The sequence below is a fragment of the Callospermophilus lateralis genome, chromosome 3, assembly GCF_048772815.1.
Source record: "Callospermophilus lateralis isolate mCalLat2 chromosome 3, mCalLat2.hap1, whole genome shotgun sequence".
NCBI lineage: Eukaryota > Metazoa > Chordata > Mammalia > Rodentia > Sciuridae > Callospermophilus > Callospermophilus lateralis.
Window position 1 is genome coordinate 177,100,051 of NC_135307.1, and position 24,331 is coordinate 177,124,381.

The window sequence follows — 24,331 nt, forward strand, 5'->3', positions numbered from 1 at the left end:
AGTTCACCAGACAGTTTTTCTCATGTCATCTCATCAAGCGGGCTGTGGAATATGGATAAGGATCCATGTTCTAAATTTGGAGCTTCCTCTTGTGGGTAAGCTTTCATGTCCATTCCCTTCTGAGTAGTGTGGGTAATCCTGCCTGCCCTGCTCATGTCCAGAGTTGTATGTATGAACTGCTAACACATGACAGGCTGCAGTTTCCCAGTAAAGATTCTTCATGGATAGAATATAAACTGCTTGCCTCGCCTGTGCCTTCCGCCTTCTTTTTGTCATCTGTCAGGAGCACACCATCTGTCCTAAGCTGTAGGCTGGCCTTGCATGTGCTTACTATGAATACAGTGAAAAACTCCTTCTGTCTAATGCTTTCCTGGTCCTTTGGTACATTTCCATTTATGTTGATCATAGTTTCCATCCATTTCATGTACAAAGGGCTTAAAAATCTGAGTTTTGGATCTTTATTTATTTATTTATTTTTTGGGTACCAGGGATTAAACTCAGGGGCACTCAACCACTGAGTCACATCCCCAGCCCAATTTTTGTATATTATTAGAGACAGAGTCTCACTGAGTTACTTAGTGCCTCACTGATGCTGAGTCTGGCTTTGAACTCGTGATCCTCCTGTCTCAGCCTCCCCAGCTACTGCGCCTGGCCTAAAAGAAAACTTTTTTAGCTCTCTTTTTTGCTTTGTTTCTTTTTTCCTTCCTCCCTCTTTTGTTTCCTGTTGAATCCAGGGTGCTCTACCACTTAGATTCCCTGATCCTTTCTTTTTTTGGTACCAGGGATTGAACCCAGGGTTGCTTGACCACTGAGCCACATCCCCAGCCATTTTTTTATATTTTATTTTTTAGTTGTTGACAGACCTTTATTTTATTCATTTATTTATATGCGGTGCTGAGAATTGAGCCCAGTGCCTCAGATATGCAGGGCAAGTGCTCTACCACTGAGCCACAACCCTAGCCTCATCCCCAGCCATTTTTTAAAAAAAATTTTTAAAGAGAGAGAGAGAGAGAGAGAGAGAGAGAGAGAGAGAGAGAGAGAGAGAATTTTTAATATTTTTTTTTAGTTTTTGGCGGACACAACATCTTTGTTTGTATGTGGTGCTGAGGATTGAACCTGGGCCGCACACATGCCAGGCGAGTGTGCTACCACTTGAGCCACATCCCCAGCCCGCCCCAGCCATTTTAAAAGATATTTTCTTTAAAACTCTTTGAGTTGCTTAGGGCCTTGCTAAATTGCTGAGACTGACTTTGAACTCAGGATCCTCCTGCTTTAGCCTATGGGATTTTATGGGATTACAGGCTCATGCCACTGTGCCCCGCCTACCCTTTTCATTTTGAGACTGATTTTCACTGAGTTGTGCAGGCTGTTCTCAAAATTCCAATCCTCCTGTCTTGACTTCCTTAGTAGTCTTTAGTGTCAGCCTTGATAGTAGTCTTCCTCACTTCCTTCTTTTCTTTCTTTTTATATGGCTTTTATAGTTATGCATAGTATCTGGGTTCATCACGACAAACTCATACTTTTTTTTTTTTTAAGTAGTCTTTCTTTTCTGAGTTTTCCACTAACAAGAATTGGAATGTCTGCTGTGAGTCAGGCATTCCATTGAGTACCATGGAATGAAGAAAAATTACAAAAGTCCTTCAGAAAGTTTGGAGATGATTAGGGTATTTGGTTTTGGCTGTAGCATTTATGGCCAAGGGTTCTTTTTTTTTTAAAGTTATAGATGGACATAATATTTTGTTTATTTAGATTATTTATTTATTTATTTTTAAATGTGGTGTTGGCGATTGAACCTAGTGCCTCAGGCATGCTCAGCAAGCACTATACTACTGGGCCACAAACAACCCCAGCCCTGGCCAAGGTTTTTTTTTTTTTTGTACTGGGGATTGATCCCAGGGCTTTATGCATGTGAGGTAAGCACTCTACCAACTGAGCTATATCCCCAGCCCTGGCCTAGGGTTCTTAATTGTATGTTTTCATTGCTTCTGTCTTTGCAGATGATTCACCTTTATTGAGTGATTTACTTTGTACCAGGCCAGGCTTTTCTTGGAGCACCTCACAACACTATAAATTGGGTAGTTCTATTATTCTATTATTATTATTCTATTATTCTATTATTATTCTATTATTATTATTAGTTCTATTCTATTATTCTATTATTGTTCTATTATTATTATTAGTTCTATTATTCCCATTTTATATATGAGAAAACAGTAATGAAGTAAGTTTCCTAAAGTTACACAGCCTAGTAAGTGGTGAATTTGGGATTTAATTAATTAATATATTTTTTTTGATACTTGATATTGAACCCAGGTGCTCTTTACTTTGAGTTACATCCCCAGTCCTTTTTTTTTTTTTTTTTGGAGACAGGGTCTTGCTAAGTTGCCAACGCTGGCCATGAACTTTCTTTTTTTTTTTTTTGTAGATGGACAGCATGCCTTTATTTTATTTGTTTATTTTTATGTGGTGCTAGCAAGCAAGCGTTCTGTCATGGAGCTATAGCCCCTGGCCCCTGGCCAGTGAACTTTTGATCCTCTTTCCTCTTGTCCCAGTCTCCCAAGCTGCTGGAATTACAGGCATGTGCCACTATGCCTGGCTAAATTTGGAATTTAAATACAGGTGGTCTGGTTTCTAAGCATGCTAGGTTTTGTTTTTTTGTTTTTTTCTTTTATCTTTTCTCTCTGTTCTGTTTATTTTGGTTCTGGCAATTGAACCCTGGCCCTTGCACATGCTAAGCTCAGCTGCTGAGCTATACCATCAGCCCTTTATTTTATTTTGAGACAGGGTCTCCCTAAATTGCCCAGGCTGGCCTCCAATTTACCGTCCTCCTGTCTCAACTTCCCAAATACCTGAGATTACAGGCGTGTGCCATCAAATCCTGTTCAGTGTCTGGCCTTGATACCATGCTGAGTCTTGCATCTAGAATAGAAAATAAAGTTCCTGAAATTAATTATATCATGAGGGGGTTTTTACTCTGTACGAAGTAAGCATAAAAACCCTTGGGGGAGAACAGTTAATTTCATGTGTGGGAATTTCAGAATGTTTCACAAATATGATTTTTGTAGCCAAGTTACTCATTTGTTGCTAGATGAGATTAGATTGGGGGTTTGAGGAAGACCACAGATATAAAGTGCCAATGTAATCACATCTTATCCAAAGTACTTATTATATATGTGATTTATCATGTGATATTCATGTTGGTCATCTGGCTGAGGAGTGTTTATCAGTTTCTTCTCTGTAAAGTTACTTCTTGTCCTGCTTCCCACACATTTTGGAAATCACCATATGTGGCCCACACTATTATAAAGTGGAATGTTTTGATCCATCTTCAGGGAGGATATTTATATATATTATTTGAACAGGAGATTTTCTCCTCCACTTCCATATGTATATATGTATGTATATGTATGTATTTTTGTTTTTAAAATTTTTCTTCTGGTTGTTTTTAATTTAAAAATTTTCCCCATTAATTTATTTATATTAATATGTACTCAGATATTTGTTTTATGCTTTGGTTTATATTCTAGTATTACTTTATTTTGTTGCTCATATTGTTCCTTTGGAAGATCTTTCAGTTGGCTTCTATGACTTTTTGTTGTTGTTGATACTAGGGATTGAACCCAAGGGCACTCTACCACTGTGCTATATCTCCAGCTCTTTATTTTGAGACAGAATCTTATGAAATTTCCAAAACTGACTTCAAACTGATCCTCTTGCCTCAACCTCCTTAATAGCAGGTATTACAGGCCTGCACCACCATGTCTGGCTTGTCTCAGTTCTTTTAAATTTAATTATTTAATTTATTTTGGTACTGGAGATTGAACCCAAGGTTGCTATACTTTTGAACTATATTATATTTACAGTCCTTTTTATTTTTTATTTTGAGACAGGGTCTTCCTACATTGCTGAGGCTGGCCTGAAATTTGTAATCTTTTTGCCTTAGCTTCCCTAGTCACCGGGATTTCAGATGTGTGCCACTGCACTTGGCTCCTATCCCTTTTATTTTGAAACAGGGTTTGGTTAAGTTGCCCAGGCTGGCCTCATATTTATGATCCTCCTACCTCAGCCTCTCTAGTAATTGGGATTGCAGATGTTCACCACTGGCCCTGGCCTTGCTTTCCTTTTTGAGACAGTGTCTTGCTAGGTTGGCCAGGCTGGCCTCAAACTTCTGATCCTCCTGCCTTAGCCTCTCAGATTGCTGTATTATAGGCATGTATTACATTTGGATTTTATTTTAAAAGACTTTATTGAGTCTAGTGTGGTGTCATACACCTACAATCCCATTGATTTTTTTTTTTTAATATTTATTTTTTTTAGTATTTGGCGGGCACAACATCTTTGTATGTGGTGCTGAGGATCCAACCCGGGCCGCACGCATGTCAGGCGAGCGCGCCACCGCTTGAGCCACATCCCCAGCCCCCCATTGATTTTTGACGCCTGAGGAAGCAGGAAGATCCGAAGTCAACCTGAGAGACTTAATGAGACTCTGTCTCAAAATAATAAATTATCCCTGGATTCAACCTCTAGTACCGATAAACAAAACAAAACAAAAAATGCTTTATTGATATATAATTTACCATAAAATATACAAATCTTAAAGAGTAAAGCTTTATGGATAAACTTTTACACATGTATACCCCTCTGTAACCATCACCCAAATGAAGATATAGTTAATTTTGGACACCTCAAAAGGCCTTTTATTTTTTACCCACTTTTGCCAGCACCCTCGTCTATAGAGGGAAGCAATGTTTGCATTTAAAGTTATCCCCCACAGGGCTGGGGTTGTGGCTCAGCCATAGAGCCCTTGCCTAGTGCGAGGCCCTGGGTTCCATCCTCAGCACCACATAAAAATAAACAAAATAAGGGTTTGTACCCAACTACAACTAAAATACACACACACACACACACACACACACACACACACACACACATATATATAAAAGAAATAACGTGATCCCCTACAGCATGTTGATTTTTTTTTTTCCCCCCGCTGGCCACATTCCTGGGTACAAGAGCTGGGAATGTGGAGAGTCTGATATAACCAGAAGTTAAAGGTAGTCATTATGGAGGGGGAGAGGAGCCAATATATTCAAGAAAGTGAGAATAGGGAATGAGGAAATTTCTGGGTGAGGATGAGAGCTGGAGGCGGCAGAAGGAGTAATGTCAGCAAAAGTATTCAGGATTTGAAAGAACATGGTGTGTTCAAAGGATGTACAGGCAGAACAGAGCTGGGAAGTTGGAAGGAGGGATTTAAGTCAGGAGATAGATTCCCTGATCGGAATAGGAAAGTGGTAGCATTCTTTTAGTCACTGAGTATTTACTGAGTGGTTCTATATCAGTCTCTTTGTCTGGAACTAATAGAGGGGCTTAGGGGTCGTCTGTACTCACTGACTGTTGCTGGTGAAAAGAAACTGGGAGGAAAGATGAATTCAAGACCATTCGTGAGTTAGAAGCGTGAGGTCTTGATTAATGGAAGTGGTGAGGGGGTAAAGAAAGAGTTAAAGCATTGAAAACAGCAGTTTTCCTGCAGCTTAATAGTCAACTCTTTGTTTTTCACTAAATATATCTTCTATCACTATCCTCTCTCCACCAAAGGCTGGTGATAGCTTAGAATGTTACTTTTGTGCATAGAAATTATTGGCTTCTGATGTGTGTTCCAAGCCTGGAATAGAGGCACAGTCTGATTATTGAAGCAAAATAAATGCTGTATGTTTGTAGAAAGTCTATTTATATAAAATAGAATGTGTAGGAGCCTGAGTCTCCAACCTCTGGGATGTAAGAGCTCGAGTCTCCAACCTCTGGGTGAATAGTTAGGCAAATTGTGGGCTAGACATCAGGTAGACTATTAAGTAGCAGGATATAACACACCTCTGTGATGTGTGTCACTGTAAGAATATTTAAATGTGAAGTCAAATTAAGAGCAGAAAGCTTTTCCCGGTATAAAGTAAAGGTAGATTTGGATAGTGATTTTGGTTATTCTTCTTCTTGGACACTTCCCCCCCCCCATTCTCTCTCTCTCTTTCTCTCTCTCTCTCTGTCTCTCTCTCTCTTTTTTCTTTCTGGTACTGGAGATTGAACTCAGGGACACTTTACCACCTTCCCACTTTCCCACCCCCTTTTATTTTTTTAGATAGGGTTTAAGTTGCTAAGGTTTGCCTCCCAAGTCTCTGAGATTACAGGTAGAGCCCTGTAATCTGGCTAGTTGTGGGTGCGCTCTCTTTAAATATTTTTTTTTAGTTATAGATGGATAGAATACCTTTATTTATTTAATTTATTTTTATGTGGTGCTGAGGATCAAACCCAGTGCCTCACATGTGCTAGGTGAGCACTGTAATGCTGAGCCACAACCCCAGCCCTAGTTGCTCTGTTTGAGTCTTCATTCTTCATTTTTACAAATGTAAATTGGGGACAGTGATAATAATCCCTCATAAATCTCGTAGGATGGTAGCAAGGATCAAAAGAAATACTTAAAAAAATTTTTTTGTAGTTATAAATGGACAGAATGCCTTTATTTCATTTGTTTATTATTATTATTATTATTTTATTTTATTTTTTATGTGGTGCTGAGGATCGAACCCAGTGTTTTAAGCATGCTAGGCGAGTGCTCTACCCCTGAGCTACACCCCAGCCCAAAAGAAATACTTTATGAAAATGTAGTTTACAACCCTGGAGAAAGCTACACACATTAATTATTAATATATGGATGAATACTGACTAATTGGAGTAGAAATTTCAAAAAGAAATTATTTTCTTTCTGGTTCCTACCCACTCCCATAGCATTTCTTTCTTTTCTTTGGGGATAACTGGGATTGAACCCAGGGGGTGCTAGAGAGAGAGAGAATTTTTTTTTTAAAGAAAGAGAGAATTTTTTAATATTTATGTTATAGTTTTCAATGGACACAACATCTTTATTTTTTACTTTTATGTGGTGCTGAGGATCGAACCCGGATCCCGCCCGTGCAAGGCGAGTGCTCTACTGCTGAGCCACAATCCCAACCCCAGAGAGAGAATTTTTTAATATTTATTTTTTAGTTTTCGGCAAACACAACATCTTTATTTGTATGTGGTGTTGAGGATTGAATTCAGCGCTGCGCGGCAGCGAGCGTGCTACTGCTTGAGCCACATCCCCAGCCCTCCCCAGCCCTTTTTAATTTTATTTTGAGACAAGGTCTTGCTAAATTGCCTAGACTGGAGTCAAACCTGTGATCCTCCTGCCTCAGCTTCTTGAGTCACTAGGATTATAGGCCTGCACCACTGCTCCCAGGTATGGTACAGCTTGATTTTATTGAGGATCACTTGAGGCTTCCTGGGGCTCAAGGACCTGCAGTGTATACAAGTCAACATTGTATCCTTGAATTCGACCTGGCTTTCTGCATTTTTGGACATGCAAGTAGTCCTTGATTCTCAATTGGTGGGAGCTTTACATTCCCACATTACTTTCCTTTTCCTTGGTGAGCACAAGCCTTTAATAACTAATTTGTTTCTCAAATTTGAAAACAGGAGTGGTGCCCCAACCAAAAACTTTTGTTTAGATGCAACTTTTAGAAACCGTAGCAAAATGTCTTGTAAAATGCTTCTTTGATAGTTACTTGTTGCTATGTAACAACTTTTCTCAGAATTTAGTGACTTAAATCAATAAACCTTCATTATCCTCTTAAGTGTCTGTAAGCATCACGCATTCAGGAGCTGCCTAACTTGGGATTCTGGCTCAGGTTCTCACAAGTTTGCAGTCAACCGTGGCTCACTCATAGGACTGACAAGTTGGTATTGGTTTCTGGGAAGATGTCAGAGTTCCCTGCCAGGAGGACCTTGCCAAGGTATCTAGAATGTTCTCAAGACGTAGCATATGGTTTCCCCTAGGGTGGGAATTCAAGAGAGTGCATTTGTGCATGTGTGTGTATTAAAATAATACATAACAGGGGCTGGGGATGTGGCTCAAGTGGTAGCGCGCTCGCCTGGCACGCGTGCGGCCCGGGTTCGATCCTCAGCACCACATACAAACAAAGATGTTGTGTCCACCGAAAACTAAAAAAAAATAAATATCAAAAAATTCTCTTTCTCTCTCTCTCTCTCTCTCTCTCTCTTAAAAAAAAAAAAAAAATACATAACAGCCGGGCGTGGTGGTGCATGCCTAGAGGCTCAGGAGAGTGAGGCTGGAGGAGCAATTGTTCAAAGCCAGCCTCAGCCAAAGCAAGGTGCTAAGTAACTCAATAAGAACCTGTCTCTAAATAAAATATGGTAAAGGGCTGGGGATATGGCACAGTGGTTGAGTGGTCAAGCACAGTGGATTTTTAATGGTTTATTTCTGAGGTATTAAGTACATCATTCACATTGTGGTTCAATCATCATCACCATGATCTCTGCAGCCTTTTATTCTTCCCAAACTGACACTCTGTACACATTCATCAACAATCCTGCTGGGTGTGGAGGTGTACTCCTGCAGTCCCAGCCCCTTGGGAGGCTTATGTGAAAGGATCACTTGAACCCAGGAATTTGAAGTCAGCCTGGGTAACAGCAAAAACCCATCTCAAAATAAAAACAAAGAAACAAAAAACCCTTTTTCAGTCCCTCATCCTCTGGTAACCTCTATGGCTAGGTATTCCAGCTACCTAATATAAGTGGAATCATAACAGTATTTGTCTTGGGGCTGGGGATGTGGGTCAAGTGGTAGCGCGCTTGCCTGGCGTGCGAGCGGCCCCGGTTCAATCCTCAGCACCACATACAAACAAAGATGTTGTGTCCGCCAAAAACTAAAGAATAAATACTAAAAATTCTCCCTCTCTCTCTCTCTCTTAAAAAAACCAAACCAAAACAAAACAAAAACAGTATTTGTCTTGTTATGAGTGGCTTATTTTACTTAGCATAATGTCCTTAAGGTTCATCCATGATATAGTATATATTTGAATTTTATTCTATTTTATGGCTGGATAATTTCATTATATAGAATGTGCCTTTTTTTTTTTTTTTAATCCATTTGTCTGTTGGACATTTGACTTGCTTTCACCTTTTGATTATTGTGAATAATGCTGCTATGAACATGGTTATAGAAATATCTCTTAGAGTCTCTGCTTTCAGTTCTTTTGTATATTTACCCAGAAGTGGAATTGCACTTCCAGCTTTGGAAGTGTTGCACCATCACTTCCACCATATTCTGTTTGTTAGAAATGAGACCACATGCAAGGGAACCATAATTAGATTCTACCTTTTTAAGGGATGAGTATTAAACTTGCAGATATCTTTTAAAGTCATTGCAATTACTGTTTGAGAGTGATTGTCTAATGCCAGTTTTCCTGTGAGTACATACAAACTAAAATTATTTAGTAGTTTTCTAATATATGGTGTTAATCTTATATCTCAACCCGTTTCCCCCCAGTTCTAGGGCTCAAATCCACACCCTCCAGCATGCTAGGCAAGTGGTGTACCACTGGCCTGTGTCTCTAGCCCTGGACCTTTGTCATTACTTTTTAACTATTTGTGATACCTCAATGGGACAGCTGTGATAAAGAGATCCAGATTATGTAAAAGCACAGTAAAGGGTTGGGGAAGTGGCTCAAGCTATAGTGTGCTTGCCTAGCATGCGCGCAGCGCTGGGTTCGATCCTCAGCACCACAAACTAAAAAATAAATATTAAAAAAAATTCTCTCTCTCTCCCTCTCTCTCTTTAAAAAAAAAAAAAAAAAGCATAGTAAAAATTCCCTATGGAGACCTTGCTGATCACCAGTTCTGTGCTTGTCAATACCCAGTGGTCCATGGACTGCTTTGGGGAAACATTCTTTTAGAGCCCAGCTCCCAGTCTCTTACAATTAGTTGCTGTTTCCTTCCTCTCCTTCCATACCTGCATATCCTTGTCCTCTTTTGTATTTTTCTTCCTCTGTATAGTGCTGACTTACTCATATACCACATCCTTTCCCAGAAATATTCTAGCCTCACTCCCTTCTTGATCACCTGGAAAATGCCTAGTCATCTTTCAAAACTGACATCAAGTGTCTCCTCTTCCCTAGAGTTGTCTTGACCCCTCCTCTTCCTCATCCGTCTTCCTCTCCTTCTCTCCCTTACCTTCTATCTGTCCTTGTTACCCAAAGGAGTCCTCTCTTGTTGAATCTGGCACACTTTATTATAATTATTTTATCTTATTCTCCCTTTCAATACTGTAGTATTTAAGCAACAGATGCCTTGTCCCCTGGGGAAGCATGTGATTAAACAAGTAAATAGAGAAACAAATGAAATGATCAAAGATTGGGGTCAATGCTATGAAGGAAGCCAAGTAGGAAACTGACACAGGAGATAGACTACTGAGGTAGTGTGGTCAGGGTTCTGAGGCTGCGGAGGATAAGGATATTACATGCAATTTGCAGGCAGGGTATTTGTTTCATGTAAAAGGAGCAAACTGGGTATGGGAATATGTGTGGTTTAATAGGACTTGAAGGCTGGTATGTCTTGTATCATAGGGGCTGTCTTACTAGCTACCATGTTCACATGTCTTAATAGATTTGGTTCTGCATTTCCAAAACCTAGCATACTTCCTGGCTTCGGGTAGGTACTCAGAAAGTTTCTGAGGAATTTGGTTTGGTGACCTTCTCTTCTTCTAATTTTTGGTCATTCTCCTTGTTCTGTTTTGTATGTGTGTTTTTGGTACTGGGAATTAAACCAGGGACACTCTCCCACTAAACCACATGCCCAGTTTTTTATTTTGAGACAGGGTGTTACTAAGTTGCTGAAGCTTACCATGATCCTTCTGCCTCATCTTGAATTGCTGGGATTACAGGCATGCACCACTATGCCCAGCTTCTGTCCTGCTCTGTTTGACATCAGTTGTACTAGTTTTCTATAGCTTTTTCGTTGGCTTAGTGACCAGTTTTACCACTTGCTTAAAATATTCATAGTATTATGCCAGATTTGTGGGACCCCAGTAGACCTCCAGGAGCCGAATGCGATGCAAGCACACAAGAGTCTTTATTGCAAGCTCGAGCCTGGACTCAAAACCGTTCCCGACGCAGTAGTCCCAGGGAGTAAGTCTCTGTCCTTTGTTCAGTTAGATTTTATAGGTTTTGGGGGGATACTCTATGCGTCACAACATCACACAGCAAATCATTCCATACCATGGGAAAATCAAACAACAACTCTTAACATTGATTAGCACATTCAATGGCGGGAATAAGTTGGGTAGGGGTGATTGGTTAGTACAAGAGGGGGATTCGTTTGAATTGATTGGTTTAGGCCACGAGGGGTGTACATGCTAAACTCCATGGTTTCCCAACATGTTATCAACCACCATAAACTACTTGGGGGTCATCTGGCATCCCAGGTATTTTCCCTGTTTCATGCTGATTGGAGGTTGCTAGGGTGGTTGCTATGGGTCCTCACCTAGCCTAACTGAGTCAGGGACACCTGCTGCTGCAGACCTCTCCTGTTATTTACAAACAACTCAGCAGAGTGGGTATGTGCTTAGGAGTGCTCTGTGGGTTTTTCCCGGGACAAGGGTCACGCCCCCTTCCTTAGGACTGGCCTTGAGGTAGAAGCTGTTGTTATTTATTTTTTATCTGTCCTTTCGAAGTTGAATTTCTTGGTGGTGATTCTGGGGATGAAGCCCAGGGCCTCATAAGCTAGACAAATTCTCTACCCTACTACTAATCAATCACTTTTCATACTTTTTGACCTTTGGAATAAAGCACTTTTGTCATGGTGATCATCATGTGCATTTATCTTAAAGTTGACATCTCTAATGGGATTGGTTTATCTTCTTAACATCTCAAATGTGAATACTTTTTTTATTTTGGTACTAAAGATTGAACCCAGAGTGCTTTACCACTGAGCTGCATCCCCAACTCTTTGCTACTTTTTATTTTAAGGTAGTTTTGCTAAATTGTCCAGGTTGACCTTGCATTTGCAGATTTGCAGTCCTACCTCAGCCTCCTAAGTAGCTGAGATATCATTGGTTTATTTTGATTATTCTTTTTTTTTTTTTTCTTTTTGGAATGTGTGAGTGTGTGTATGTTTATTTTATGGCTCCTGGAATGGGTAATGTGATTTAAAAAAAATATTTTTTTTTAGTTGTTGATGGACATTTATTATTTTTTATCATTTATAGGCGGTGCTGAGAATCAAACCCAGCACCTAATACATTTGAGGCAAGCACTCTACCACTGAGCCACTGAAGGGAAAGCACAGAATGAGAAACTGATAAGCTAAAATGAAAGACGAGACAGGCAGAGATACACAATCAATAGGAGAGAGAGAGAGGCAAAACAGGCTTTGAGTTCTGGGACTTTTATGGGGGAGGTGCAGGAATCAGAGCGGGTGGGTCCTAATGCAGGCAGTTCAATGTTGGGTTGGTATGAAGGAGTGGTGAGCCTTTCTCAGAAATGCCCTTGAGCCGGAAAAGGAAACTTTTTCTTTAAAATGGTGACTGTCACTTAAGATGGCCATTCAGATGCAAAGCAAGGACCTTATAGCCACAGCCCCAGCCCAATAATGTGATTTTTAAAAAAGGTACATTCAGGGTCAGTGGCATAGCTTAGTATTAGGTCACTTGTGAGCATACTTAAGGCCCTTGGTTCAATCCTGGGTACCTTAAAAATTTTTTTAAAAAAAGAATGCATCCATTGAACATTTATTGAATGCCTAATATGTACTGGGCATTCTAGGGGAGAATTAGAGATTTAGCAAATGCTTTCCTTTCTCTGAAGGTTCAATACAAATGTTAAGTCTTCTCTGAAGGCACTCTCTCAACCTTCTAATATGTAATTAGTAAAAAAGGAAGTTTGATGAAAAAGTTTGAAGTAGTTGCTGCTTCTGTGGACAGTAACAGAGGAAGTAGGCTTGGCTCAGGAATGGATTGGGATGTAAGTGATAGAAAAATGTACTTTAAAGTGGATGTGGTGGCACATGCCTGTAATCCTAGCAATTTGGGAGGCTGAGGCAGGAGGAATGCAAGTTCAAAGCCAGCCTCAGCAAGAGTGAGGTGCTAGGCAACTCAGTGAGACCCTGTTTCTAAATAAAAAAATAGAAAAGAAGGGCTGGGGATGTGGCTTAGAGGTTGAGTGCCCCTTGGAGTTCAGTCTCTGGTTAAAAAAAAAAAGAAGAAGAAGAAGAGAGAAGGAGGGGAGAGGCTGCAGATATAGCTCAGTGGCAGAGTGCTTGCCTTCCATGTTCAAGGCCCTGGGTTAGAACCCTATTACACATAGACACACACACACCAAAAAAAAAAAAAAAAAAAAAAAAAAAAAAAAAGCCAAGGCAGAAGGATCACAAGTTCAAGGCCAACCCGGGCAACTTAGCTAGACCCTGTCTCAAATTTTAAAAAGGGCTAGGATTGTAACTTGGTGGTAGATTGCCCATGGGTTCAATCCCAAACATGGAAAAATAGATAAATAGATTAAGATAGATAGATGAAAGAGAGAGAATATGGAGTTTGGCTGGGGATGTAGTACAAAGATAGAGCACTTGCTTAGCATCTGGGAGGCCATTAGCTTAAAGAGAGGATAGTGATGATGGGGAAAGGGTCATTCAGGTGCTTTGGAGAGCAACAGGAACCCAGATTTTTGAGCCCAGGCAGGCCAGCCATGGAAAAACAGTGACTCTCTTCGATGTGGTGCTGGTATGGGTATAGGAAGTCTGGGTAATTCTAGAGATATACTTTTTTATATCTAGAGATATACCCTTTCCCTCCAGACAGTATTACTGGGTCTCTTTGCTGATAGATAAGGTAGGGAATCCCATGAGGCCACCAAAATTTTCTTTGGGCTCTTTCTACCTTAGAGATCCTGTTGCTTGGTCATCTATTTCTGTAGGACTAGCAGTTTGTCTGTTTCATAATACAAATTCAGGAGTGTTTGTTGAACAATACAATTCATAGGACATAGTCCCTGTCTTACAAAGTTCTTAACAATCGTGTTTATACCGATATTTAAAAATCCTGTTTGTGACTTAAGCTTGAAGTGCTTGTGAGGAATCTTTATGAGGGAAGATGGTTGATTTTTGAACCTTATATCTGATTTCTGATTACCATTTCAAACTCTATTTTGGGGGGCTTAGGGTAGCTCAGCAAGGCCCTGGGTTCAATCTCCAGCCCTAAAACCCCAAATCCCCCAAATGCTGTCTTATTAACATAGGCAAAATTTACTCAAAAAGAGGTAGAAAACTTGATCCAATAGTAACACAGAAGTATTGGAAAACATAGGCAAGAGACTACTTTCTGAAAAGACCTCAGAGTAGGTAGGTAAGTTGATTGTTGTTCCTTCTCCGTGTGTGTGTGTGTGTGTGTGTGTGAGACTGACTCTGGATGAAGCCCAGGGACATTCTACCACTGAACTACATTTCCAGCCCTTGTTATTTTTTGTTTGGAGACAGAGTCTGGCTAAATTGTCTAGTCCTTCCAAGTAGCTGGGATTACAAATGTGTTCCACTGTGCTTGGCTCCCTGCTGATTTTCAACATCATTTTAGAAGCACTAATCTGTGTGGTAACATACAAAAATTAAATGACAGGTATCGGTATTGAAAGTGAGACAAAATAATCATGCTTGGAATGTGATGTATAGTTTTCCTGGGAAAAGCAAGAAGTTAAAAAAATTAGAACACTATTGATGCTGGGATTGTAGCTCAGCGGTAGAGCTCTCGACTAGCACATGTGAGGTGCCGGGTTAGATCCTTAGTACCACATAAAAATAAATAAAATAAAGGTATTGTGTCCAACTACAACTAAAAAAAAAGAAAAAAAAAAAAAAAGAACACTGTAACAATATATACAGTGAGAACAATTGCTTCTGTTCCTTTATCCATACTGTTTCTGCTTTGCTGCCATAGGTAGTCTGTTTTATTTGTTTCTGTCTGTCCTACAAGTGTGTCAATCTACATTTAACACAAAGCTATCAAGTAAAAACTTCATTTAGGGGCTGGGGTTGTAGCTTGGTGGTAGAGTGCTTGCCTAGCATGTGAGGCACTGGGTTCGAGCCTCAGCACCACATAAAAATAAATAAATAAAATGAAGGCATTGTGTCCATCTACAACTAAAAAATATTAACAAAACAACTTCAACTAGTAACCACAGAAGTAATGGAAAATGTAGGTAAGGAGCTACTTATCTAATGATAGCTTTGTGTTATATAGATAGCTAGTATTCTGTAGCTTGCTTTTTAAAAACAATGTCTTGGAGCTCTTTGTATATCAATTAATCAATTCATACAGTATTTATTATTATTATTAAACCCAGGAGCACTTTACCACTGAGGTACATCCCTAGTGCTTTTTATTTTTATTTTGAGACAGGATTATGCTAAGTTGCTGAGGCTGACCTTGAACTTGGAATCCTCCTGGCTTACATCCCAAGTTGCTGAGATTACTGGCCATGTGCCACCATGTCTAGAATCTTTATTTATTTATTTATTTTTACAACTGTATGATGTTTCATTTTGTGGGTGTATAACAGCGTATAAAAACATGCTGTTGGTTGTGAAGCTGTTGGTTGATATCTGTTCATTAAATAATTTTTAGAACTTTTAATTTAGAAGTATTTAGTTGTTTTTTAATTAATTAATAATTAATTTTGTGGTATAGGAGATTTAACCCAGGTGCACTTTACCATCCTCATCTCTTTTTATTTTTTAAAATTTATTTTATTTGGTATTGGGGATTGAACTCAGGGGCACTTGACCAATGAGCCACATCCCCAGCCCTACTTGTATTTTATTTAGAGACAGGGTCTCACTGCATCCTCACCTCTTTTATTTTTATTTTGAAACTCCTTTTGCTAAGTTGCCAAGACTAATGATAGCTTTAATGGCCTTGAACTTAAAGTCCTCCTGCCTTAGCCTCCTGAATTGCTGGAATCATCAGGACTTGTAAAAGTATATATTTTTATTTACAGAAGTAATATGTGCCTAAATCTTGTAAAAATTCAAAGCATAAGCAAAATCCTCTTGGTCATTTGTAATCTTTTCCCCCTCCCCATAATTACCTTTTGTGTATGCATGCTCGCACATATGCATGTGGTGCTTGGCATCTAACTCAGCACCTTGCACATGTAAGGCAAATGCTCTACCACTGAGCTACATCTTCAGCCCCCATAGCTAACTTTTATTGCTACTTTGGTGTTAATATCTGCTTCTTCTGACTGATATTCCCATTGGTTAGAAATGTTTCAGGTGCAGTGTTGGTTTGGAAGCTAACATATCAATATCATCAGTCACTGTTAGCCACAAATTGAAGCTTGAAATTCTGTTCCCTTTTCTACCTGTACAAATTCCATTTACACCTCTTCTTTTTTTTTAATAGTTATTTTTTAGTTGTAGTTGGACACAATATCTTTATTTCACGTATTTTTTTTTTTTATGTGGTGCTGAGGATCGAACCCAGGTTCTCATACGTGCGAGGTGAGTGCTCTACCGCTGAGCCACAATCCCAGCCCAAACACTTCTTCTTTTTTTACATTGCCTCATTCTCTTTAGCCATCCTTATAGTTGTCTCCAGGTTGAACCAGGTGAAATTATTCTCTTCATGGATAAAAGCAGTTGGTTACAAGCCATTTTGTGAGTTCAAGTTAATGGTTTTAAAGTTTAATCAGCCGGGTACAGTGGCATACACCTGTAATCCCAGCAGCTTGGGAGGCTGAGACAGGAGGATCACAAGTTCAAAGCTAGCCTTAGCAATTTAGTGAGACCTTCAGCAACTTAGTGAGATCCTGTCTCAAAATAAAAACCAAAAAGGTCTGGAGATGTAGCTCAGTGGTGAAGCATCCCTGGGTTCAATCCAGGACAGAGATCTGAACATATATGTGTGTGTAATTTCTTCCAAGACTTGGAATTGGCAGGCCAGATCAAAGACACTTAATAAAGTCCTATTGACTAATGAAGCTGAGCTGTTCCCAAGACAGATAGCAATTATGATTTACCAAGTCTTACTGGGGTGATCTCTGAGATGGTCTTTGCTGCCTTCTCCTTTTTTGAAATGCAGTTCTGTACCCTACTCTCCTATTAGTGGCTTGCTTGTTTGTCACACTTATAGATAGGACAGTTTTCTCTTGAGGAAACTTTGTCTCCTGGCTACTGTTAAGCCTCTTGGAGTAGTTTCTTTAGTTCTGCAGATAGTGGAATACCTTTGCCCAGTGGAGGAAAAAATTATTTTTATTTTTTGCCCAGTGAAGTTCTTTTGAGTGAGGGTAAAGCTTTCGGCTTTAAGGATGCAGAGACCCCTTCAGATCTGTGTGTGTGCAGCAGAGTAGGGAGTCTAGGAGTTCACACTTGATTTTATGACTCCTGACTTCCCAGACTTTTAGAAGGCACTGACCAATACAATTCAAAAGAATTTGGAATGTATCCTGAGTTTTCCCACTTTCTATTTTGCCAAGTAAGGATAATTTAGAGTAAATATTTAATTATATAGTTTGCATAGTTAATACGTGCTCATGGTACAACATTCAAAACAAACAAAAGGATATACATTGAGTAAAATAAGTTTCATACTTCCTCTCCAGTTCCTTAACTATCCAGTTCCTCTCCCAAGAGGCCAACCCGCTTGATCATCCTTCCAGAAATAGCCCACGCAGTTAAACACAGGTATGAATGTATTGGCTCTCTCCCCTCCTCCAAATAAGTGGTAGTGCATTACTGTTTTATATCTCTGCCATCCACTGCCATCCACTTCACTTTTCTTAGACATATCTTTTAAGATCATGTAAAGCTGCTTCATTCTTTTTAACAGCTGCATAATATTAGTAAGGGTATTTAAAAATTACCAGTTTTAATTTAAAAGGTATATTTCAACCCCAAAACCTAGAAAGGATGTGAATGCAGTACAAAGAAAGGTTCTGTAAATTAAATAAAATTTAATTCTGTAACAATTAATTCACTGTATTAGTTCAAAGACCCTGTCTTTGAAACCTCCTGTTGGTGATATTAAAACATTATATGTTAGGACAGATTGTTATTTTAGAGAGGTCATCAGTCTCTGTAGGCAGAATGAATGAGAGAGCAAGAAGTTTATAATTGATATATTTTGTCCATTTCCCCATTTTACTGAGAGGAATAGATTTAGGAAATCCTGTCTTGTTTCCTACAATTGTACTGCTCAATTCAGGAGATTATACAAACAGTTTTTTGCTGTTAATGCTGTTTGACAGCTTATATTTATAGCAGCTGTCAGTTGGGTTGGCATAGAAGACTACTCTCAGGACTTTTTCTCCCTTTTGTTATTTATTTATTTATTTATACTGGGGATTGGACCCAGGGGTCACATCCTCAACCCTTTTTTATATTTTATTTAGAGACAGGGTCTCACTGAGTTGTGTAGGGCCTTGCTAAATTGCTGAGGCTGGCTTTGAACTCATGATCCTCCTGCCTCAGCCTTCCAGGCTGCTAAGATTATAGGCAAGCTCCACTGTGCCTGGCTCTGTTAATTTTTTTAAGTAATACAGAATGTGTGTACAGTACCATTATTTGAAAGCATGCAGTGTCATTCCTGTGGGAGGATGCACATGAAGTGATAGAGGCCTCAACTTGTTGAGGGTCTGACATTGGAATGGGAAGTTGGAGTCTGAGAACCTTGGAATTGAAAAATTCACAGGACACATGACCTTTGGGAAGAATAGGAAGAGCAGAATTCATCTACTGAACATTTATTGTGTATTCAGTGTATGCAAGGTACTGTGAATAGGTAAATGCCAAACAAACTGCCTTAGAGGACACGAGTGGGAAGTTTGAAGAGGACACAATATATAGATACTATTCATTTAAGTAGCACCTACTTATTATGACAGTACTATTCTAGGTGCTGGATATAGGAGAAGGAGGGAAATGTGCAAATCCAAGTTGTAGGGAGAAAATATTGGTAGACCCTAAAATTTCTTACTCCAAAATAGTAATTTGATTAATATAAGTCTATTTAAGAGAGCTGCTGCTTATGATATTTTTATTTTTTATTTGTTTATTTTTTGGTAGTGGGGATTGAACCCAGAGGCACTTTATCATTGAACCTCATCCCCAGTTCTTTTTATTCTTTACTTTTTAAATATGCATATATTTTAAGTTGTTTATGGACCTTTATCTTATTTATTTGTATGTGGTGCTGAGAATGGAACCCAGTGCCTCACACATGCTAGGCAAGCACTCTTCCACTGAGCTACAGCCCCAGCCCATCTTTTTATTTTTTATTTTGAAATAGGCTGTCACTAAGTTGCTTATGTTCTCACTAAGTTGCTGATACTGTCCTCAAATTTGCGATCCTCCTGCCTTGGCCTCCTTAGCCACTGGGATTATAGGTGTGTGCCACCAACCCCAACTTTTATTTATTTTTTACTAAAAAAAATTTTTAGTAGATAGAATGATACCTTTATTTTATTTATTTTTATGTGGTGCCGAGGATTGAACTCAGTGCCTCACACAAGCAGTATCAACTGGGAGCTTGTCAGAGCTCTTGAACACTTTTCTTTTTTTTATGATGTTGGCAATTGAACCCAGGGCCTTATGTATGCTAGGCAAATGCTTGTCCATGAAGCTATGTGCCCAATCCTTGTCAAAGCTCTTAAACCCTAATTTGGCCTACTGAATCAGAACTTGCATTTAAACAATATCCCCTGATGGTTTATATATACTTGCAAGTTTGAGAGGCCTTGCACTGTATACTTGGTCTGGCCACTAACGCATGGGTCATAGAGACCTTGGTTGCTAAATGTAAATTATACGGGAGTCTGAAAAATGACATTGTTTGTTTCCCAACTCTCAGTCCAGAAGGATGGGTAGAGTTTGAAAGATCCCATGGAAGGCTGGGGGTTTAGCTCAGCGGTAGAGTGCTTGCCTAGCATGTGCATGGTCTTGGGTTCAATCTCCAGCACTGCAGAAAAAGAAGAGCTCATCTGTTGAACTGACCACTCTTTTCTATAAGTAACCACTGTTATTAGTTTCTTGTGTATATATTTATCTTCTTTTAAAAACAGCTTACCATACAGTATTCTGATTCACATTCTAGGAGAGCTTTCTACTTTTACATCGATTACAGAATGCTTATAGTTAAGAATATCAGGTAGAGTCTAGGTTGCATGATTAATCTAATATATTGGCACACATTAAATATAATCCAGTTGTTAAATATTTGCTTCCTGCTGCCTGTGTGCTCAGCCCTTATGTTTATGTTGTCTCTTTCAACTGGTAACCCACTTTACATGGGAGTACTTAGATTCTGAAAGGTTAGTTTAATAGTTCATAAACTATGTAATATCTAGGTTGCAATTTGAACTAGAATGTTATCTCCATAGTTTATTTGACCCAGAATCTCTAAATGGTAGGCCTTTAATACTTTGATAACATTCTGTGGGAAGAGGTTTGGAAGGGTAACATTTTGGATATTTTCAGTGGATATTAAAGGAATTTTAATTCTTTTCTGACTCAGGTATCCAGCTCATATAGAAGACATTGACTACGAAGAAGGAAAAGTACTCATTCATTTCAAGCGTTGGAACCATCGTTATGATGAGTGGTTCTGCTGGGACAGTCCTTATTTACGCCCTTTAGAGAAAATACAGCTGAGGAAAGAGGGTTTACATGAAGAGGATGGATCTTCTGTGAGTAATAAATTTGGCAAGTTCTGTAATGAGTGAGATCAGCCATTGGGTAGTTTGTGTTCCAGTCTTTGGTGTTCAGTGTGAAAGTCAATAGCAGCTGGGAACCAGTCCTTATTTTTCCCTATAGTTGTATCCCTGAGATTTCTCTGGTGCCTGGGGCTCTTGAAGTATTTCATTCTTCATCTATTTGATATGATTGACCTGACAGCTTATAAACTAACTAGGCTGAGCTGCATTGATGATGAACAGGACCTTCCTTCCTTCTTTTTTTTTTTTCCGGTACTGGGAATTGAACCCAGGGGCACTTTACCACTGAGCTACATCCCTACTATTTAGTTTTTTAGTTTTTATTTTGAGATAGGGTCTCACTAAGTTGCTTAGGGTTTTGCTAATTTACTGAGGCTGGTCTTGAATTTATGATCCTCCTGCCTCAGTCTCCAGAGTTACTGGGATTACTGGCATGCTGGGATTATTGGTGGAATTCCCAAGTTACTGAGATGCTCAGCACCTTGATTTCTTTTTTATATCAGTGTTTTCCTAGCCTGTAGAACAATGTCTGGCATGTAATAGGTTTTTAGTAAATATTTGTTAAATAAATAAATGAATGATTGAATTCTAGATCCTCTGTATCTAGACATCTAGATCATTTATTAAGCTTATCTGCTGCCTGATAATTTACAAAACTATTATTCTGCATGTGGATTCCATTCTATTTTCATACACAAGGTCTTTTATGAGTCCTTGAGGAACCCAGAATTGGTTAGACTGCATTCTTGTTTTCTAAATTTTATCACTACGGCTGGAGCTTCTATTGACTTCAAAATGACTTACCGCGATTGTGGTGTAGCTTGGTGATAGAGGGCTTGCCTAACATGTATAAGGCCCTGGGTTTACTCTCCAGCTCGACACACAAACACACACACAATAAATAAAATGATGTATGAAGTATTAGTTTTAAGTTTTTAAAATGGGCATTGAGACTTCTGTAGTAGTTCTGCTGATTTTAGATCTGACTCAGCCTGGATTCTGTTTTCCAATTTTTATCCTCACTAGGGAACTTGAACTCTGGCTGGCCTTTTTTGTTTTTTCCTTCCAATATTCTATTTGATTGTTCAGTATTCATTTTATAGAATTTATCAATGCAAATCATGTACGGGAAAATATAAAATATTAAAGGTGAATGGTTGTCTCCCTTGGCAAAAGATCTTATAGAAGTGTGGGTGGCATTAAATAGTGTGATTGCTGCTTCCTTGAAGATGAAGTAGCTTCATTTCTCCCAGCTCTAAATTGGGTGTGTTCCCTGGTGGTCCTGGGTTCTTAAACTTGCTTTCATTGTGTATCATGGATATGAGGGGATTATCATCCTCAAAGCTGTGATGTGCTTACCCAGATCTCCCTGGCTTGGGGAGATCTGGTGTCCCAGTCCTCTTGTTTTGATTCCCTATGCTGAACAGCAGAATCATCTTCCTCTTACACAATATCCCATCCCCACTTCTCACTCTCTTGTCAAACCCAGCTTTTTTAATATTTGGTACAACGTGTGTCCTGTGGAATGCAGTTGGTAACAGGGTTTTTTTTGTTATTTTTTTGTTTGTTTTTGTTTTGTTTTTTAGGAATTTCAAATAAACGAGCAGGTCCTTGCTTGCTGGTCTGATTGTCGTTTTTACCCGGCCAGAGTCACTGCTGTTAACAAGGATGGTAAGGCATTTGAGTTGTAGTTATTTTTACTTATGATTTAGGGGATGTTTATAACATGAGAGTTTGGTAGTGAATTGTCAGTATTTATTACTTATGAATCCCCTTTCTCCAAGTTAATCAGTATTTCAGGAATTAGGAAAATATTACAAATGGAAAGAAAGCTGGGTAAAAAGTTGGTTTTGACTCTTTTCCTAAATTTCAGTTTTTGTTTTCTAAAGCAGTCATAGTTCATCTGTCATTGTGCTGGGAAGAGTGTGGGTTCTTACTGTCTAGGACTTCCAAATATAATTTTCAGTAAGCTTCTGTTGTTCCTTGTACTTTGTGGAAACAAAGTCACAGAGTAAAGACATTGAGATGCAGGGTTACAGAGCACTGAGTTGGATTGCCTTTGCCAGAGTTTGGAACTGTGAGGAGACAGGACAGGGAACTAGGCACAGAGGTTTTTTTTGCTAGTATAAGGGTAGGGGAAGGGTCACATATGGTCAGGATTCTGGAACAAACTCTGGATCCAAGTGATTACCTTTTTTTTTTTTTTTTTTTAAAGCATATTCTACAGAGTGTTTGTGATATGGCTTGTTCTCTGAAGTGAATGTTTAGAACAGTTAGGCTTTGTGGTGCTACTGTTAGAGGTGACTATGAAGCCAGATTGCAGAGTTGAGTGTGTAACTCAGTGATAGAGTGTTTGCCTAGCATGTGCAAGGCCCTGGGTTTCATCCCTAGGAATGAAGGGGAAAAAACAAACCCACTTGATTTCCCCCGCCCCTTCCCACTCAGTGAAGTTATTCAAGTGTTTGTTCAGTACTCTGCTAAGAGTTTGGCTTTAAGCTGACCAAGTTTTGTCTGAGAATAGTTGAAATAATAGACTCCAAGCAAGGTTGTATCTTTTGAGTTAACTAAGCAGTTACTGGTCTTCCAGTTTGTGGCAGATTAGTCCTTTTGGATAGCACCTTGTGTCCTTAAATTACTTTTATAAGCTGTTTTCTTAGTAAAATTCCTGTTATTATTTTTCATTTGTATCACATTAACCCAAAAAGCCTTACTTTGGGGGAAGCTTACTTATTATTAAACTGCTTCAAATCATTTTAACAACAGACATGCTTGTGTGTGAAGAAGGAAAAAAAAAGATATATATGTTTTTTCAGATTCTTGTATTTAAGTTAGCCTTTTCTTCTCACTGACTTTTGAAGTCACGTGATATGAAATGCATGTGTTCTGTATGCACATAAATGTATTACTGAAAGCCGATGGGCTGATGTGTGCTGATCAAGTCATGTTCTTCTTCAAATAATGTATCATTGGAGGTGTGCTTTTTGGGGAGAATGGCTGTTTTAGCTCAGATAAGGTTCTGGTGAGATAAGTAACTTTTTAGATAAAGGGGGTAGCAGATAGTGAGGAACATTTCTCTTTTGTTCTAGTGATATCCTAGAGTCCCATGGGGAACAGAAATTGGGCCAGTGGATTTGGATGAGGGAATAGCAATGGAGGGGCAAGCTGACAAAGAGGGTTTTAGGAGCCCTGGCAGCTCTTTTTTAGAGGAGTGGAGGGAATATTAGTGGAGGCAGTGAAGGCTTAGGGACCTACAGTTTTTCGTCTAGTATCTGCAAAGCCCAGAACTTGACATCATGGATTTGGGGGAAGAGGGGGAACCTGGTTCCAGTCAGAATGAGGTCAGTGCTGAGATGAGCTACCAAGAGTAGGAGGGCAGGAGCAGGATGGTGCAGCACTTCATAAGAGGGGGTGGAGGGCTTCTATATACAGGGTTTCATGAGTAGGATGGGTCTGAAATTTTTTGGAAGAACTATTTAAGAACTAAAAGTTGTTGACCACATTATTGGTGATAGTTAATTAGGTGTTTTCAAAATTTTTAAATTGGGGCAACCAGAGCATTGCAAATTTTTTAAAAATAAAAATGTCTTTTCAGTTGTGTTTTTTCCATGAGCTAATATTATAGGTTATGGTTGTTTCTTTAAAATGGTCTTTTTGTCCAGTGAATTTTAGTTAATTGATGTACATGAAGAATGAGTAGAAACTTTTGCCAAAACCTCCTTTCCTGAAGTTTTTAGGTCTGAAGTTCTATATTGTGC

General features: G+C 39.1%; 1 protein-coding gene across 4 annotated transcripts in view; it reads left to right on the plus strand.

Annotated features, from left to right (window-relative positions):
* Phf20 (PHD finger protein 20) overlaps nt 1-24,331 on the plus strand; it is a 126,156-nt gene that overhangs the window by 33,051 nt on the left and 68,774 nt on the right. For 3 of the 4 annotated variants that reach the window (XM_076851779.1, XM_076851780.1, XM_076851781.1), the window contains exons 3-4: nt 20,378-20,549; nt 22,163-22,247. In XM_076851779.1, the coding sequence (XP_076707894.1) occupies nt 20,378-20,549; nt 22,163-22,247 (257 nt within the window). Of the gene's footprint in view, nt 1-20,377; nt 20,550-22,162; nt 22,248-24,331 lie in introns of those variants that run through there. The other variant, XM_076851782.1, reaches the window with a different exon arrangement.